At 37.9% G+C, this 19,942-nt stretch overlaps 1 protein-coding gene across 4 annotated transcripts in view; it reads left to right on the top strand.

Annotated features, from left to right (window-relative positions):
• The window catches only part of thada (THADA armadillo repeat containing), a 69,594-nt gene that overhangs the window by 11,323 nt on the left and 38,329 nt on the right, over positions 1-19,942 (top strand). For all 4 annotated transcript variants that reach the window (XM_077494462.1, XM_077494463.1, XM_077494464.1 and 1 more), the window contains 7 exons: positions 4,812-4,921; positions 7,572-7,704; positions 9,248-9,370; positions 9,481-9,603; positions 10,111-10,202; positions 14,819-14,908; positions 16,747-16,878. In XM_077494462.1, coding sequence (XP_077350588.1) covers positions 4,812-4,921; positions 7,572-7,704; positions 9,248-9,370; positions 9,481-9,603; positions 10,111-10,202; positions 14,819-14,908; positions 16,747-16,878 — 803 coding nt within the window. The remainder of the gene's footprint in view (positions 1-4,811; positions 4,922-7,571; positions 7,705-9,247; positions 9,371-9,480; positions 9,604-10,110; positions 10,203-14,818; positions 14,909-16,746; positions 16,879-19,942) is intronic.

Genomic DNA, 19,942 nt, shown 5'->3' with positions numbered 1-19,942 from the left:
TTTTGGTTAGATCTCATCTTAACTCATTGACTGCCATTGACGGAAAAAGACGTCAAATAATGCATTTTTGTGGGCTGGCAGTGAATGTGTTAAAAAGAGATATTGCTCTTATCAGTTTAAAATCTTTTCTGAGGCCCACATTAGATGTGATTTTTTAATTTATTTTATTTATTTATTTATTTATTTTTCCCCTTGGGACACCAAATTACTGAAATACACTTGTGTAGTGTCATATCAAATCTACAAAATACAGTTTTACCCATATATATTTCAAATCAGACCGTTGGAGAGGATTTGTGCTTAGCATCTTCCCATGTTAGCAACAGGCTTTCGTTTAAAGTACGACCCTGCTGCTTTAACAACCGCGATGCTGCTCCCTTTCTGCTGCATTCTTTCTAAATCACTTCCACAACCAGCATGAAAACATTTGGCACTACAAACGTCCACACACAGCACAGGAATAGTTGTCTGAGTGGTTCAGCATGTTAACAAGCGAACCAGACAAAGAGTACGTTTGCCTTTGTAGGGGGTAAAGGTTGTGTTTGCCTGCGTGCGTCTGGTTGTTTTTACCTGTTGACTGTGCATTTAAACTCTCTGAGTAAGTGGGAAGTGGTGTATGTGCTGAATGTGTGTCTTTGTGCCAGGCGTTGTTTGAACACTGGTGTGATCCTTTCACTGCATATATTATGCTTTTGGGTAGGACAAAACCAACTAATTCACAGTATTAGCTGAGTAATGAAAATATTAATAATAATATTCTGTGACCCTTATAGTTTTCTTATTAATTTAAGTTAAATCCATCATGTTATTGAATAGGCTTGATATTCGAGGCAGAGGCAGAACAATAATCACAATCTGCAAATGTGAATATTGTTTATATCATAGCAACCACAGTACGTAGTAGTTGAAAATATGACATTAGAACACTAAAAGGAACATTGAGAGTTTGGCTTTAGTGGTGCGTATTATTGCGTAATAGGAAAATCTGACCCTCTCTTCGTTCTCTACTTTTTTTGTCAGCTATTTTTCAAGTCAACACTATGTGTGAGCGAGTAGTTTGTACGTGGCATTGGCGGCCTTTGGTGTAACTCCTGCTGTGCTAGAAAAGTTGGGTGCAGGCAAAGTCATTCGGCCCTACCGCAGTGATGACATGCATGAGCACATGCATGTCATGTGTGAGTGCTTATTTGGAACTAAAACATGTTTCTGTCAGCCAGCATTGTGTGTTCATCGCCGTTGGCCTGGTAACAGTGCAGATGTTTTTGTCCTTGGTTGGCACCATGGCAACAGCAGCTGTTATTGATGTGTAGTGATCAACATAGTTTGAGATCATTTTTGTCATTTAGTTAAGGTGGGAATGAGTTACGTAACAAGCGTTTCTTCTTCTTCTTTTTTTTTTTTTTAATCACGTCATGCACCATACAGAGTGCAGTTTTCTTAAAGCTGTAGTGTTTTTTTTGTTTTTGTTTTTTGCTTTAAAAAAAAATAAAAGAGAGAAAGAAAAAACAACATTAAAACATAAATCATGCCGTTTCTACTAAGTACCGTCTCAAATGTTCAATTTCGATATTGAAAATGTATAAGATCGTATGTAAAGCCTTGACTTGTCTGCTATCCAGTCATATATTCAGATCAGTGGGGGTTCCTTTTAATGTCTTTCCGAGGACTCCTCAGCTGCCCAACTAGTTGCCTGACGTAAAATATACGAAGCACAAACACAGACATGCTTCAATGTAAAAAGCAAGCAATAACTGTAGCGAGCAAAGCGTAATGACTGTCTCAAACCAGAGCACAACATTGTAGCGCTTATGTGCACCCCTGTATATGCAACGTGTGATGTAATGAATACCCAAAGTTTAGCACACAAACAGAACCCAAATCAGTGTGTTCTTTGTGAGCAGTAGTGGCCATATGAGATTGCTAATGTAGTTTTATGGCTTACTAATATTTGTGTGATTTTTAAACTTCATGATTTCTCTAGTAGATTGCAGTTCAAGTTAGAAAGAACAACAAACATGGCCAGAGTGCTGTCTAACCCATTTGGGCCAGTGGCACGGGTTGATCCACACATGTAATTAGACTTGGGAAAGTTCCTTCTCCCCACAGGGAAGTTTTTCAGGGAAACAGGCACGCTTGCAAACAGGAAGTTGATGTCTAAATAAATCCCTTCCCCCGCCCTTGCTTGCTTGCTCGGCCTTTTTAAACAGTTACACAGACGGGAACCTTCAGGAAGAAAGCTTTAAATACGCGGAACAACGGCCCGGCGTGGCCTCGCTCAGCACCGCAGTGGTCTGGGCCCAGCAGCCTTGGGCATCTAACAGTGACTGCTGTTTTTACTCTGGTGAGGTCAGGGCTGTCCTGGGTGTCCATTCTCAAACCTATGTGATAAGTCATTGTGCTTGGAGCACTTGCGGTTCACTCATTCTGTGCTTGGGTGTTTTAGTTGGTCTGCTTTATGTCTGCAGGGTTAGGCAAGTTTACTAAACTATGATTTGGCTAAATAAACGGGCTGCCTCAGCTCTTCATTTTTGTTTCACATGTTCCAAATATTTTATATCCACCTGTCTATTCATCATCTTTACAAGGTCATAGGGTGGTCCATATATAGATTAAAGGGACAGCAACATGAAAACTCAACTTTTTGGAGCCATGTTAAAATACTAATTCCTCACCAAAAACATCACCAGTGCCGTTTTCTGCCATTCGCCCCTCTATGAGAAATTCTAGGTCATTCAGCTCTCCAAGCACCAGCCCCTTCCAACCTGAGAAAACGAGCTTGTGTCACTTTATAACGTCGTTAGGTGTGGACTCACCCTCACACCTCCTCTGTGTATTAAACGCACGCCCACTTTCTTTGAGACCTCCATGGAATAGTAACAAAAGTAGCCTTTATCAGTAAACCTTCCGCCCAAATTAATTAAAAGCAATCAATTATCCTTCACATTTGCAATACCAAAGTTCAATGACAATTATCCGTCTTAAAATCCCATGAAGGGTTCTGGCTCACACTTATGTAAACTACAAGTAAAACAATTGCACTGCTGAACCTAACGGAACGAATAGTGTGATAGGGTGCTCACACCGTACGCAGCAGGTACCCTGTTCGAGACCTGCTCATTTTTTTTTTCTGCTTCTTCTTTCCCCTCTCTTCTTCCCTCTCCTCCCCTCCTCCACCATGATTTATTGCAGCAAGGAGCCATTTTGTTTCAAATGTTTACTGAAGAATTGGCTTGCGTCAAGTGGCTTGGCCGTTCAGAGGAGTGCTCAAACGCAGACATCCAGCAGCAGGCTGCAGCAGTCTTGTCGGGGGCGTGGCAATCACATGGGGAGAGGCGGGATTTTACTGAATCGGGCGTTTTACTTCCGCATTAGAAAAATAACCAGCAAAACACCCAATATTTCATAAAAAAAATTACATTGCTATGGTGTCAAAGGAAAGACTTAATCATTATATGCCCTAAAACCTGTGTTCTTGCATTGGTAGGCTCTATTTTAAATATGCTAGTCTCAGTCACTTGTGTCATTGTTTTTTAGCCCTGTGGCTTCCATCTGTTTTTGTTGAGATGCTGTGTTAAACCCACATCCCAGAAAGGGTCGTTTTGGATCGTCTCTTGTTTGTTTGTTTGTTTTTGCACCAGAACCTTGTCACTCCTCCCTGTGCCCTCTGTGCCACCCCAGACTAAGCCGAGGGTTGACTGCCTTAGTGGTAGCGGTGACACCACAGCCTTAATGACAGGGCACTGGAGCTCCGCGTCCGCCTCGCCCTGCCGCCTCACCTGCTACACACTCACCAGTTTACATACTGCCACAGAAATGGCACTAGTGTGTGTATGTGTGTGTATAGTTAGAATAATGTTGCTAGCACTATTACTAACTGGATGGTTTTACTTAGACTGGCTATTATGCGGATGTCTCAGCATCCTTATTTGAGCACACTTGTCACGCTACTGCCATGCTGCTCTCATGCTGGACGTGCTCGCTGCTCACTGGCCGAAAAGTAAGTGGTGTCTAAAACAAGCCTGCTGCTGGTGTTAGAGCTTCAGTTTGAATGCCAACTAGAGAAAAGGCTAAAGTGTAGCGACAGTTCTTCAGTGGAAAAACAACTTTTTCTGCCCCTTTCTTTAAAAGTTGAGAGACTTCTAAAAAGGCATGTCAGCATTTTATTGATAAGTGTGGGATTGCGTAATTCACAGTTGTTAGAGTTAGAGGGGTGTGGGACAATGTTTTTGATATTAATTTGTTTTGTTGGAAAATGACTCACACAGACATGGATTACATGGTTTATAGGGGTGGTTTCATAAAGAATTTAAAGACTTCCTTTTTGTTTTAAGTGCGCATCTGGAGAAAATATGGCCATCTTACTCACAATTTAAGTTGATATATCCACCAGGAGCACTCACTGCGCAATAGTTGTGGCAAAGTTCACTTTTCCTATAGGTCAAACAAGTCAGTCATTTTATTTGGTATTGCTGTTAATGCACAGTAACGTAGTAAATCTCAGAGACACATGATGTTTAAGACATACACTGCCATCATAGAAACTTCACAAAAGCATGCTTTTATTACCGTAACATGACCACGATAATAACTGTTAATGTTTGAATCTAGTCAGGGAATGCTTAAAGGTCTCTTGTGATTACAGTATGTGCTGTATTTGTTACTGAAATATAATCATGCTGCAATTCTGAAAGAACAAGTACCGGGTAGTCCTGTAACTGACAGTGTGCCCCCAGTCAACAGACGCAGCAGATCTACCCGCTGCCTGCATTACAAAATGTTATATTTCATCACATATTCCCTCTCTGTTATAGGTGGCTTGTATTGGCTTGTATTTCCGTCAGCAGCTCCTGCAGTCCCGTCATCGTGGCGCCTTTGAACTGGCTTATGTGGGCTTTGTTCGCCTCACTGACATGCTATGCAGGTATGTGTTAACGTACAGTGTTGAGGGATAAAAGGTAATACTGCTCTATGGCTGTGGACATAACTGCACATTACAAGGATAACTTTTGTTCACCCATGTAATTAGTCAGTAGGCACATCCTTGCGGTGTCACTCTTCATGATACTTTGTTAGCATTCCTCCTGCGGCACTAATTATTTTGCTGACAATTACTTTACCAGTGATCTTCTTTCATAGGTTGGCTTTTTCTGGCTGTCTTACTGTGGATGTAAAAATGAAAACACAAAAGTTCGAAAGCCCATTTCCACCAAGCAATCTGATTCAGTTTAATTAGGTTGCGTTCTAATTGGAGTTATATCTAATTAGCAAAGTCTGCTTACAGCTGAATCTTATGTTAAGGTTCAGATTCAACTATTCTGTGGGTTCTCTTTGTGAGGGAGGCCATTGTAAAACACAACCAACAGATAGAAATTAGCATACCTCCATAATGTACTACTACACTAGCACCCAAATGGCCCAAGTACTGAAAAGTGTCATAGTTCAGATTCAGTATTTCGTGACCTGATGCATTGGAAACTAACTGAAACTGAAAATCAGCATAAACATAACTATATAAATAAATAACAACAACAACAAAACAACATCACATAAGTAACAACGGAGGAACTGTAACTAAAATGACGTGTCGGCTTCAGCATCAACAATAAGATTATCCGTTTCCTTCCTTGAAATGCATTGAATGTTCCAAATAAAGTTGTAGCATAGATATTTTTTAGTAGCTTCCCTTCCACATCCATTCCAAATATTTGTAGATTGCACTGCAGCATTAAACTTGACTGTTTTATTATTTTTAAAGGGGGTGTTAAAAGAAAGGGAACTTTTAATTCCAAAAACAAAAACAAAAAAAAAACAACACTTAAATATTGGGACACCGGCACAAACTCATTCTGGACCGGATTTAAACACCACAATAAATTTAAAATTAAATAAACATGTTATTTAACTGTAGACTTTATTTTTTAATTTGAGAGTTTATACATCCAAATCAGGTTGTTTATGAATTACAAAATTTTGTGTATATGGCTCCCACCTCATAAGTGACCAAAGTAATGACATAATTGACTGCTCAGCTGTTCCATGGCCAGGTGGCCATGGATGGCTGCCAATGAAACTGGGTCCCTTGTGTTAATTGATGACGTGTCTGCTGACAAAAGCAGCAAGATGAATCCTGAAATTTCAAAGGCAATATTATCTGCTCACATTTAGCCAAAATGGTTAAGAACTCATTGAACGGTGGTTCACAGTGCAGATGGACAATAACCAGAAACATATTGTGGAAAGCAACCAACCTGACCTGAATCCGATTGAGCATGCATTTTACTTGTCCTAAGGACAAGCAGAAATAAGTCAACCTTCTGAGCATCGCCAGGGTTAAAATCCAGCATCAGGTGATGTCTGTTAGAATCAGAAAAACAGTAATTGAACAAGTAGTCTATGTAAAAACGCACAAGTAATTTGTCTTTAGTTGTTTGAGCCTCACTAGTATTTTAGTAACGAGCAGCTATGTTCCAAGCTTCAGACTGTAGTTGACTGCAAGGGATTTGCAAGAAATGAAAGTTCGGTTTATGATTGATTTGTCCAATTACTTTTGGTCTCTTCAAAAGTGTGTGGTAAAATTTGTATTTGTATACAATGTATACAAATACAAACTTATAATTCCTACACTGTTTGCCTGATTTGGATAGAAATGTCCTCAAAGCTGTTAGTGTGCAGTTAAAGAACATTTTGATTGTTTAATTTTAAATTCATTGTGGTGGTGTTTACAGCCAAAAATATAAGAATTGTCATGTTCCAATATTTTTGGACATGACTGTATTTGTTACTACATGTTAACCCTTTTGTTTTCCCTGAATGGTATGTGGAAGTCACGTGGAAAGAGACAAATACTGGTGAAGCAGTGTCTTAAACCTACTGGTCTCTTGTTTTGTTCTTGTAAAAGTACATCATAGAGGGCCAGTGTCTTGTAAAATAATGGTTAAGTTCTAGTGGTTGTGTGGTGTGTGTGTGTGTGTTCTGTTCTGGGATTGTGTGTATGCATTTCTGTGTTTCAGGAAGGGAAGAGCAGTGCGGGGATGGTATGCAGGCTGTGTGCTGGGTTATGGGGTGTTGATTGCAGGGTGCTTAGCCACAGCCTTTTGATGCTTGTCTTGGGATCTGGCACTGGTGTGTTCCACCGTGTTTGTACTCTCAGATGTTGACTCTTTTGTGTTGTTCTCAGTTTTTGTGTCACCTCTGGTCATATGTACAAGGTGTGTCAGAAAACATCCAGAAATGCTGGCCAATGTCCGCCATGGGACGCAATAATTCCTCATGAGTTCTTTGTTGTCACTGTCATTCAATGTGTATGTTACGCATGCGATAGATCACGATGATCACGTGACTGTCCAAAATGGCCGATACCTAATTCATAAAAAGTACTATAAAATCACAATTGTTCAACATAAATTGACAATTTTTTCAAGGAAGAATTGAAATTAACCATTTCACAGAATAGCTGGTTAGTTTTTCACAAGTCTTGTTTTCCTTTAAGTTATGTATTGTATGTGATCCTCCAAAGACGACAGAGGCCCATGGTCATACTGCATATGTTTTTGTGTGTACGTGTGTGTAAGGAGTGGCAGTAAAGTCCTGCAACAACTTCCAGCCAGCTGGTTATCCGAGGTTCTGGAAGAGGTCAAATCTAGTGACCCGTCATCCAAACTGTGTGCCACACGACGCAGCGCAGGAATACCCTTCTATATTCAGGTGATGATGCTTCAGTTTCGTTATACTGTACTGACTAAAAAGAGTTGCTTGAAATGAATAATTGTTCACTGGTGTTTAAAGTGGAGTAGTAGTAAGAACAAACATGAACAGGTGGTTCATTTTAGATGGTCATCATACTCCAGTGTTTTTTTTGTTGTTGTTCTTAATGACAATCCCAAAACATTTTTTTTAAATATAAATATATACAGCTTTTTGGAGGCACTGAATTGATTCACAAGAAATGTAACATATATCTTATTAAGATATAAATTAATTGACTGTCAAAATAAGTCATATCACACCATGTAAACAAACAAAAAAGATAAATCCTTATGCTCCGAGTCTCATTGTGCCTCATTTGTTTCTCTTCTGTCGACATTGTTTCATAGAAATGTGTTTTTGTAATCCTGTTAACAACAAAACGTGGCAGAGGGTACAATATTTTTGGGGAAAACATCCTAAGCCTATTCTTGTTCTCATTTACTCCTAAATAAACTTCTTGCTATGCAGCTGTAGCACGTGCACTGAAAGAATAGGAGGATTCCAATCCTGGTTTCTCTTTCACCTAAATAACGCACACCATCATTGTCCTTTCGGTAACCCCTCTTATTAGTCACCAGTCCCACACACCTACTGTATGTGTCCTGACTAAGCCTACTTTGACACATGAATTACTCTCTCACGCTTCTTTGAACCATTGTCCTCTCATATTCCTCTGAATGTTGCAATCATTCTGTAAAGTAAAGCCATTTTGCGACCACATCTCCAAATTTCTGTCTTGTGCTGTACAATATATAAATTTACATGTAGAAGTAGATTACGATATCTATAAAAGGTTGTATTAAGATGATTCCCCATTTTTTTATGGTAACCAAATCCCAGGAAAGCAAAAAAGTTGGTTGATGATGAAAGCTAAAGAAATAGTCTTCCTGGAGTTAAATCTGGGAAGGCTGCCTTCTGCGCTTGCTTCTTTCTGGTCTCGACATAGACTTTACAGGAAGCAGACTGTGTTTTCCTTCCACCACCTCTCAATCTCCAAGGGTTTGTAAAGGCCAAATATTGTTGCCTTCTCCGCTCCTCCCTACCGTCATCTCTCCATACCTCCCATGCCTAATTCTTAACCATAACTCAGGCCAGATGTTTACGCTCAACTCCCTCCTCAAGATAACTAACACACAACAGCCTTGCAAAAATGTAAAAAAATAAAATTAAAATAAAAAAAAGTATTGAGAAAAGGCTAATATAGGCATACCGTAATTATTGTTCTTTTATAAATATTTGTAATCAATTTGCAAAAATAACAATTTTCCAGGATTGTTTTCTATATCTGGTAATGTTGAGTAAAAAAAAAATAAAAATAGTGCATTTTGGAATAACAAAATGTGGAGGACATGAATACTTTTTAGATGCACTTTATTATCATTAAATTAAAGATGTACTAAAACATAATGAGGCAATATCGCCAGCATGATTACGTGGAGCTATTTTTTGTTTATGTTTTGAAACTTTTGGGTCTATCATGTGTTATGTTTGTTCTCTACAGGCTCTTCTCTCCTCTGAACCAAAATCCTCCAGTTGCAGTCTGTTAAAAATGACCATGAGAGAGCTGATCACCCTCGCGATGCCAAGTGCTGACAGAAATACAGACGCTACCACTGTTCCTCAGGTTTGTAAGATCTTTGCATCCTATTAATTGACTTAATGCCCAGCCACGTTGTTTTCTTAAATTGTTGTCTCGTCTAGGCCCAACTGAGTACTTAAATGCCATCCTTACAGGTCCATGCTCTGAACATCCTGAGAGCTCTTTACAGGGACACTCGTTTGGGAGAAAATGTCATTTGTTTTGTGTCGGATGGAATGCAGGCTGCTGTACTTGGCTTCACATCTCCTATCTGGGCAGTGAGTTTCTATGCTTTTAACCCTTTTGCTTTTGTACAAAAAAAAAAAAGCATGAAATCTCAAATATAACAGCAACTTTATTTTTGAATAAAGCGAAAATGCCATCAAAACAAAACAAAACAGAGGTTTATTTTCAACCACCAAAGAGCTTAATTAAACCCCCAAATAGCTATTTGGTGCATACTTTGATTAACCTGTAAAAGCTTGTGATATTGGTGATTTTTTTTTTTTTTTTAATTTTAAATTTTTATTTTATTTTGTATTTTTTTTTACATGTAGCTCTTAACATTGTGTGACGATGTTAAAGGAATATATGGTCTTGCCAGTTTGCATTTGTTTTTTTGTAAAGCTAACATACTATACAGATGGAAATATTTATCTGGCTCAACTTTCCCGGGAGAGATCTGCAATTTATAGCTGTAAAACTGCATGGAGATGTGATGTGAGATGTGTGTGTTTTAGTGTCAAATAACTTCTTACTCCCTCCAATTTCCACTCTTATTTCAGGTAAGGAATTCTTCAACTCTTCTCTTCAGCACTCTGATCACAAGGATCTTTGGAGTGAAGAAAGGGAGGGATGAACACTCGAAAAAAAACAGGTCTGGTTCTTTTCCCTTCTTGGGGGAGAATGAAATGTTTACATTGGCATGCAGTTCGTATAAATCTGTAGTCAGTCGCATACAAATTGTGTAAATAGCATCACAAGGTCACAATTACTAGTTTCAAAAGAGTTATCATTTACTTAGCAATCTATATTTTTGAATTTCAACTTTGAGCCAATTTAGAGTCAGAATAAACATTTTGAGTAGGCAATGTAAACATTTTTACTACGCAATATGTGTGAAACACCACCAGGGGACACTATTGTAATACAACAGTGAGTCCTTTTTTTTTCCCCCCTCAACCCCTCTTCCCAACCTCATTGCAAATGAAGATGTAGGTACACTATTTCCATTATTCATACTTTAAAGTAAAATAAAATATAATCTAAGCACTATACTAAATTGTGATACTTATATTAGTAATCATTCCTTCACATGTACCTGTTTTAATACCTTTTTAATTCATCATCTTTAAATTTTGCATTATATGCATTGCATGCAACAGAAAACAAGGACTAATCTATCCACATATTGAATGTTTTACACTAAGGACCCAATTTACTAAAGGTTTGCTAATGTTAAAAACTGGCGGCTGATCAACTAACCAATCAAAATCAGGATAAAGTCTAACAACGATACCTTGTTGCGTACTGTAGTTCAGTGTGTATATTCTGCAAAAAGAATATGCTAATTGGTTTATGTACCAAGCACAACATGATTTATCAAACTTGATACAAACTGTGCTGGCTGTGTCTTTACAGTAGGTGGTGTATTGTAAGGGCAGGTTTAAACCAGGACGCAATTGCAAACTCTTGACAGTGTAATACAAGCAAAATGAAAGGCAGAGTAGTTTTACGCTTTTGTAAATTTTAATATGCTAAGCAATAATTATTGTGACATTTTGTCAATTGAGCAATGCAATTTTGGAACTTTTAAGGTTGACTTTTTGGAGCCACTCACAAGAAGGAGTCATGCCATTTCACCTATGTCAAAAACTCCTTTCAACTCGGCATTCACGTGTGGTTGGGTCATTTGAGTGCACTGTGCAATTTCTACTGGTCTCTGCTACAGCAGTTTTCTAGGTGTGGTGTTCCTAGTTTTAAACACGTTAGATGAGATGCGCTCATACCTGGTCATACTTGGGGCAAACTAACTTAAACAGCATTTTCATGAGGTTACTGACTTCCACAAAACACTTGCTGCCAACAACACACACACAATCTCTTAGAAGCGAGTTAACATGCAATTTAGCGCCTGCTATTTGGGATCTTCATAAATCAGGCCTCATATGTCTCATTACAAGGACGGTGACATTCCAAATGACTGTTGGTTATATACAGTAGTAACAATTAAAAAAAATAACTTAAACCTTGAAGGGAGCTTCTTAACAAACAACAAATGTGAACACTCCTCGGTCAAGTGCTGTTTTCCAAATATGTGACATGCTCACTGCATATATATATATATATATATATATATATATATATGTATGTATGTATGTATGTATGTATGTATGTATGTATGTATGTATGTATGTATGTATGTATGTATGTATGTATATATATATATATATATATATATATATGTATGTATGTATGTATGTATGTATGTATGTATGTATGTATGTATGTATGTATGTATGTATGTATGTATGTATGTATGTATGTATGTATGTATGTATGTATGTATGTATGTATGTATGTATGTATGTATGTATGTATGTATGTATGTATGTATGTTCGTCTTTATTACTGCGTGGGTTTGTTTCTTGCATGTGGCATGTGAGTTTAGTAGTTTAATCTGTGTTCACGTCTTACTGGTTTCACGGTGCGAGGTGTCTAGTCACCTCCAAACTTCCTCTGTCTATTTGACATCAGCATGTTGATGACCATCAGACACGACACAGTACACAAGGCATGCACAACAAACCCTGACTGAAGTGTGTACGAGCTGATGGAATTTAAAACATAAGTGAAGGATGTTTGCTAATTGAGAAAAAAAAAAAAAAAAAAGACATGATTTTTAGTCAGTGTTTTGTAATACTTTTAAATCTGATTTTTTTTTTTTTTTTAATGGTTAGAAAGGAACCTTATTGCATTTGGGTTAGGCGTTTGCAAAGGGAAAATATTCACCTTAAATGAATTATTTTTTTACGATAGGGTGAATCCGTCTCAATGCTCTGAACTTATGCTAGAGTGCCATTGTTAATCTGAACAAATTAGTTGTGCCCTGGAGTTGCCATAGAGAGAGTCAAGCCTTCATTGACGTCATGTTGTTGTTGTTCAGACCACAAAGTTGTGAATCTAAAGTGCCTTTGGTAGTTGCAGCCAAATTTTGCACTCAGTTTTGGTTCAGTTGCTTCAAGATACAACAAATAATGAGCAGTAAGTTCTTACAAAATTGAACAAATGTTGGATGATGGGCAGTTTAAGTAGTTTTTTTTTTTTTTTTTAAGTTTTCATTTTGCAGAATTTTCCACACTTGTATTTATCTTGAATCCAGATGCAACGTTTTTGGATCACTGCTCCATTAACTGAGCCCAGACTAAGGCCTCTCTGCTTCGTGACCTTGCATTGATGTCGGTCTGATATCATCTTTAACATAAATACAACCAGCTGACACAGAAAGATTGCTTCGCTTACCAAGTTCCATCTCAAACATCCATCCTTATCACGCCTGGAGAAACATCAATTTTTCCTGCATATAATGTTGTACTGTCAGTGGATATAAAAAGTTTACACATCCTTTTCAAATGCCGATTTTTGTGATTGTGTCAAAGGGCTCTCATTGTTCAAAGGTATCATTCGGAAGAAGGGTGCAAAAGAATTTCCAAGGCAATGAATATACAATGGCACACAGTGAAGACCGTCATTAAGTGTTGAAAATATTGCACAACAGTGACCCTTCCATGAACTGGGCACCCATCCAAAATTGATGCAAACACAAGAAGAAAACAGGGTCATGAAGGCTGCCAAGAGAGTGACAACATTTGAAGGACAAGCAAAAAATTCTGTCAAAGGACTAGCTGTACATCTCCCGTCTTCTTCATATGTCTGGGCTTTAAGCCCAGCAAAATTTGACAAAAAAAGCGCTCTTGAACAGAGACACATAGTAAAATTTGACCAAGCTTGAACTTTTTGTCCATAATTCCAAGAGGTGTTTTTGGCACAAATATAACACCGCACATCAACAAAAAAGTGGTGGCAGACTCATGCTTTGGGGCAGTTTTGGTGACTGTTCCAAACACCAACAGTTCCCAATTGCAGCCATTTATAGGAGCAATCATTGCTTTAAAGCAAACCATGCCATGAAACACATACTAGAAATGCTGAAGTTTATTTGGAGTTAAGAAGAGATACTTCAAATAGTGGAAGGTGTGTTCTGACATCATGAGCTTGACTGTGATTTGCTATTTCCTAAGCATAGCTCCATCATTAGTTAGAAGAGGCTGTGCACACTTGTCACTACATTATCTCAATTGTGTATTTTTACTTCCCCTCAGAAGATTTTATGTATTTTCTCTCGAGTTGTAGGTAGGCCTACAGGTTATAGGTCGTACAAAGCTCTTTAAAGAACGATTGATCTCTGTCTGTTTTGTATGTCTATTTGATCTTGTTTTGGTGTTGTCTAACTTATTTTAGCCTGAAATACACTCCACCAACTCTTAACAGTTGTTTTCACTTCGACCTCCAACTGTCTTCTTTCTCCTCCTCCATAACCTTTTACCCCATATACCTCATCTAGTCTGCACTGACATAACCCTTGACCTTTTATTTGGAAGCAGCAAACTTGTCTGAAAAGGCTATGATCAGTGAGAAAGGAGGAGAGTGAAGAACGTGCCCATGTGCACGTTTCATTTTGAAACTCGTGTTCTTGCACGTGTACATAGCGATTAGTTTGAACATCAAGTTTTACATTTATATCTGTTAGGTCTCAAGTGGTGAGGAGTTTCTCACATCCTTGTAGATAGCAGTTTTTACACACACACATATATATACACGTGACAGCTTTTCATCCCATTTTGCCCGTTCATAACTTCCTGAATGTTTGCAAGCCGTAGGCAGACTCTAGTCATATGCTCTTGGGTTTGGTGTAGCAGGCTCTCATCCCTTAAGGAACAACTTCATTTAGACTAGCACAGTTAAATAAAAACTTTAATAGCGCTGAGGTTGAATGGTGGTTATAGAAGCAAGACAAGTGTTAAATATATAACGTTTGTCATTTTATTGATGTGTGCGTGCTTGGTTGTGGCTTCACAAGTGTTAGCATAGCACCTTGAGCAGCTTAAGCAAAACAGGCTCAATTTGTTTCTGATTTGAAAGAAAAATGAGAAAGTGAAAGCAGTCAGACAGTTCACTGCTGTGTAGTCATATTTCTTTCAAATTGTACTAATTTTGTCCTTCCACTAAAACACTCAAAAGCATAACTGGTTTTATCGAGCAGTTCCATCTAAACGGTGGGGATAATCATTAATAAACCTATTGCTGAGCTGTGTGGCATTTTTGCATGATAAAAGGTGAATGAAAGTCTTTTTTTTTTTTTCTTTCTCTCTCTTATTAAAACATTTGTCGCCCAATAAATGTGTTCTTTTGTGCTTCTGTGTCTTGCCTTAGAATGACTGGTCGAGAGTTTTTCACTCGTTTTCCAGCCCTGTATCCGTTTCTTCTTAACCAGCTGAAGGAGGCAGCTGTCTCAGTGGAAAGGTAAATGGCGGTGGTGGGGAGGGGGGGTGTCATTCAATCCACCTTGACTTTCTCATGCATATTTTTTGTTCAGCTCATGTTTGCATTGAAATGATCTTCTTCAAAACAACAGTGTGTCATGCTCAGACGTTTCACTAACTCGATTTCAAATTCAGGGAAAATACAGAATACAGGAAATATGTCACCAATTTTGGATTAATGCTTCTGCAGTGAAGAGTTGTGTCCGCTGAGACTCATCTGCCTTATCTTTCCCCGCTTGGACAAAACTCCCCTTTTAAAAGCATTTGAATCATCCAACAGCTCTTCAGGCAGCCTTATCTTACTTTAGATCCAATTAATTGAGGACTCTTTCACAATCCCCTTTACTCCCTTGGCTGGTTGTTTAAACATTCATGGATTTCCCACAGAACCTAATCTCAACTTTGACTTGGCAACCTAAACCTCATTAAGAATTGTAGAAACAAACAACCGGAATTAAGAGATAATAATTGCTGTTAGTGATACTTAACTCATTCAATCACAGCCATTTTTACTGAAGCAACCCTCTTCGCTCACAGCTGTTTTACTAGATTTTCACTGATTTTGCAAGGTCCACAGAATATTGTGTTCTATTGCTTTCAAAACATGGAACCTACCAAAGGAAAGATTAGAGTCTCTTCTTTTATGAGGAAAAAAAGTATATTTCTATCTGTTTCCATTTTGCAGCGATTAGCATTAGAATACTGTATAGCTAAGTTTCCTCATTATTCTGAAATCTGTTTAGAATTTGGGGGAAAGAGCTTGTTTTCAAAATGGCCCTGATTGATCTCTTGTACTCTGCTGCCACCTGCTGGCTGTTTTTGTAATTACAACCATTGCTTCACCCATTCTCTGAAGTTGAGAGGCTGCATCAAAGATGAAAATCATATAAATACGTCTTTGGGACACTGAAGACATTTAAAATAAAACGTATATTTATACATTTTTGGGACCAGATGAGTTAAATGTGTGTAAAAGTAAAAACATTTCACTAGTCATTTCACAACGTGCTTCTTGTTTTTACAAATAATGATGTAAGGGTAGCCCATTAAGACTTATTATTTAGTATTGTCTTCCAAATTTAGACATTTGCTTTTGTTCTACTTTAATGTATGTATAGCTAGCTACTGTTTAGTTTTGTGGAGCAAGACCTACCATCATCTTAAACACAGTCATCCATTTGTAGCTGTGTGATTTATCATGCCCTCACTCTAAAATCAGAATAATTAATCAAAAAGAATAAATTGTAGTCACATTTTTTTTTTCATACCGCCTTGTGGTTATTAACCTTAAGACCATAGAACAACAGTGAATTGAAATCAATGGTATACCATAGTGCAATATTAGCAAGTAAATGCGGTTCAATTTAAAGTATTTGTTTATTGCGCAAATACAAAGTCCTTTATCCCAGCCGTTGCATTCTAGTATACTGAGTAAAGGGTGGCAAATCATCCTCTCTTGATGTAGAGTCAGTAGTATATTCCAGTCTTGAGCTGGACTTGAACAAGCTCAGAGGAGGTTGGATTTACACTGCAGGTCCTATCAGCCAATTACAACTTAAGGTCTGAATTTGAATTCCTATCGGTTTCTGTTTTTATATATGTTTTGTGTGACACACAACAATCAATGTGTTTGAACACCAGCAAGAACCCGCAGTTTCCCAAAATGCAATAGATATTACAAAAGTAACAGCACAGATGTAAAAAATATAACAAAAAAAAGTTACATGCCATTTCATTGGCCTGTGCTGACGTACCGAAACACTGATGCATGAGTACAAGTGATTGTCAGTGTATAACTGTATATCCATATATGTTTAGTGACAGTGGTCAAGTGAAGCTGCATCCCAGTCTCTTCTTGCTGCTGCTGGTGCTCAGTCGACTCTACCCGTCTCCAATGGATGGCTCCTCTTCACCTTTGGGACTTGCCCCGTTCATGCCATTCATCATCAGGTAAGGAGGCAGGCAGGCAACAATAAATCATAAGCAACAATAAATCAGAAGCAGTACCATGTTCTCTAACAATAGCCCAAGGCCTCGTCATTTATTTACTGTTGAAGATTTACAGTATTTTTACCACATAATGGTGATGATGAAAAATCTAACATTGATTTTGTGCACCAATTGCCAACTCATATTATCAATTCCTAGTCAGGACTCACAATTATATAGATAAGTGGGTATTATATTATTATCGATAGTGATATATATTGGTTACAGTGATTACACCCAATTTGTTTGGTGTATGAAACTGTAACTGTAACTTTACCCTCTTGCTTCCACCACGCAAGAAGTAAGAATGTTGCTAACATTCGGACCACTGTTGTCATTTTTGTTAATCTCTTTTTTGGAAAAATTGTTTCTAGAGTGGTTGGAAGAGTCACTTAAAGTAGTGAAAATGTCGCAAAGATGGCAACATGGCAGACAAGTCTTATAGCTCTTGCTTGCACTTGTAGTAGTAGTTAGTAGTTAGTAGTGTGCTGCATTTGAGGGTTAAAAACAAAGTACAGTAAAATATAGCAGTTAAAAAAATTCTTGTGCGCCTTGTTTTTTTAAATAAATAAAGGTCTTGAGAAGCACCACATGTATTACATTTTATTTTGACTTTATGGTCTAGTCAGAGACTGTGGGTGGGCCGGATGTGGCCCTCGTGCCATACTTTGCCTAGGTCTGACTTATAGCATCACATGCCTACTGCTGACAGTGGCTTAGTTGATTGACTGCCTTCATTTTCCCCCCTTTTTACAGCATGTCATCTAAATCTTTCTAAAAATTCCAGCAAAAAAACATGTTTTTTTTAAGCCGAAATTATTGTTTGTCTAGTTTCCACAGAGTCTTGAACGTGTTCCAGCTCAAGCGTCAAGCGTGGCACTTTGGTTTGTAGGCAACAAGTGAATGACACATTGAAGCACATTTTGGATGCCAGAGTTGATTCTTAATGAGTAACTGAGAAGAAAATGGAGGAAATGAAACACATTTGCGCTTTTCCACCTTCCAAGGCCCTCAAAGCATTTTACATTACAACTCATTCACCTACTGATGACGCAGCATCAGAAGTATCTGATGGTTCAGTATTTTGCTCAAGGATACAGTGACGTGGTCAAAATGGCATGGGATCAAACCCACAACTTCTGGTTTGCGAAACGACCATTCTATCACTGAGCCATGCCAGCCCCATATTTGCAAAAAAATAAATAAATAAATTGGAATCCCTCCAACTGACATGCACATATAAAATACTACGTACATGTGTTTTTGTTTTGTTTTTGTTTTTATTTTTAGAACAAATCTAAATCATGTGAACTGTTGGTGATTTCAAAATATTTGTGTATTCCCGCGTGAATGCACACAACGTAGCTTGACAGTACAATCAATGTTGTTGTTTTTTTCATACAAGAGTTTAAGTGCCCTTGAGCAAGTATGAGATCTGTGTGGGCTGACTTAGTAGCCAACTTTATGTTCCATCTGCAACTCCTCCCTCTTGTCATCACTATCAATGAGAATGCGGCTTGCAGGCAGCTGGAACGCCCTATCACATCAAGAGGGTCACACACCTGCTCACTCAACCACGATAAACTTCTCAAACAAACTTTTACTGAGCTGTACTGTCTTTCTAAGTTTGGAAACATACAATCATCAAGACAAAACACATGTAGTCAAAACGTATGTCGGATTGTTTATTTTCTTTTGCTTTGCACTGGTTCCTCTGCAAATTATACACAGTTGTATTCCCATAAGATATCTTTTGTTATTATTCTTATTATTATCTATCTGGTAATGCTAAAAATTTAACATGTATGTTGGTTTTTTTTTTTCATTTTAACAATAATATTGTTACAGTCAATGGCTGTGTTCACATGGACACATATATATTTTTAAATATCCAAAATAGTCTATAAAATAGCATGTCAACTTGAATGGGAAGACTTTCAAGGAGTCCCAATCATGTTGGGGGGGCCCTGATAACTCCACCGCCCATCCACATCCCCCCAGGTGCCTCTTTATTTCTAATAATAATAAAAACAATAATCTTAAATTGGTTGTTATGGCTCAAACAACGGCCATAACTAGTACAACAATTTGGAATGTCCTTAAAAATAAATAAACTTCTGTTGTACAAAGCAAACAGACATCAAATGGGCGCATAAGGGAAATAACAGCAGTGAGCCTTTTGAGGGTAAATACCCTCCTAAAACAACTGTTTGTAACATTAGCAACAACCTGCAGTGGGGAGGAGTAAATGTATCACGTTACTGTTAAACAAAAGTACAGGGGCTAAACCAAAATATGAGTCCATATTTGCTATATGGATATTCATGACTGTTGTATTTCTTAATGATTACTTCTAATGTCCATGTGAGTGGCTCAAAAGAGAGGATGGTTACAAAGTATCCATGGGTGGAAAAAATAAACACACCATTCCTATTGACTTTGATTTATTCATAGTATTATATTTAACATATTGGAAATGCGTAGAGGAAAGAAATAAAACAGAATACACTTTTTTTTTTTTTTTTTTTTTTATGTGCGCGTTTTGTTCTGCCTAGTTTGTTACATTCTGAATAGCAAATGAAGTCAGATGCAAACCATTCATTCGCAAGAAGAATGGGATGGCCAGACTGGAATATGCTGAAAAGTACGGAGACAAGCCTCAAACATTCTGGGACAAATTATGGACTGATGAGACAAAGATTAACCTAAATTTGGACAAACAAAAGGCTGTAATCATGATGCCAAACATATAGTCATACTAAAAAAAAAAATTATAATACAATAGGCCTACATGTATTCTGTATGTCTGTAGAAGCTGATATTTGAAACATAGCGGCGGTAATTACACGCCTTGTGCTTGCATGGCTTCTTCTGCCGCAGACTCACTAATCATCATTGATGATGTCGCAAGCAGCAACAAACTGAGCTCAGAAGTCTCCGGATCTACATAAACATTTTGTCTGACAATTTAAAATGCAAGCCAAGTTAAAAATAAATAAATAAATAATCCTCTGTAACCATGCCA

This window comes from Festucalex cinctus, chromosome 14, assembly GCF_051991245.1.
Source record: "Festucalex cinctus isolate MCC-2025b chromosome 14, RoL_Fcin_1.0, whole genome shotgun sequence".
NCBI classification, from domain to species: domain Eukaryota; kingdom Metazoa; phylum Chordata; class Actinopteri; order Syngnathiformes; family Syngnathidae; genus Festucalex; species Festucalex cinctus.
The sequence above is the reverse complement of the archived record's forward strand: the minus strand, read 5'-3'. Positions and strand labels throughout refer to the sequence as shown.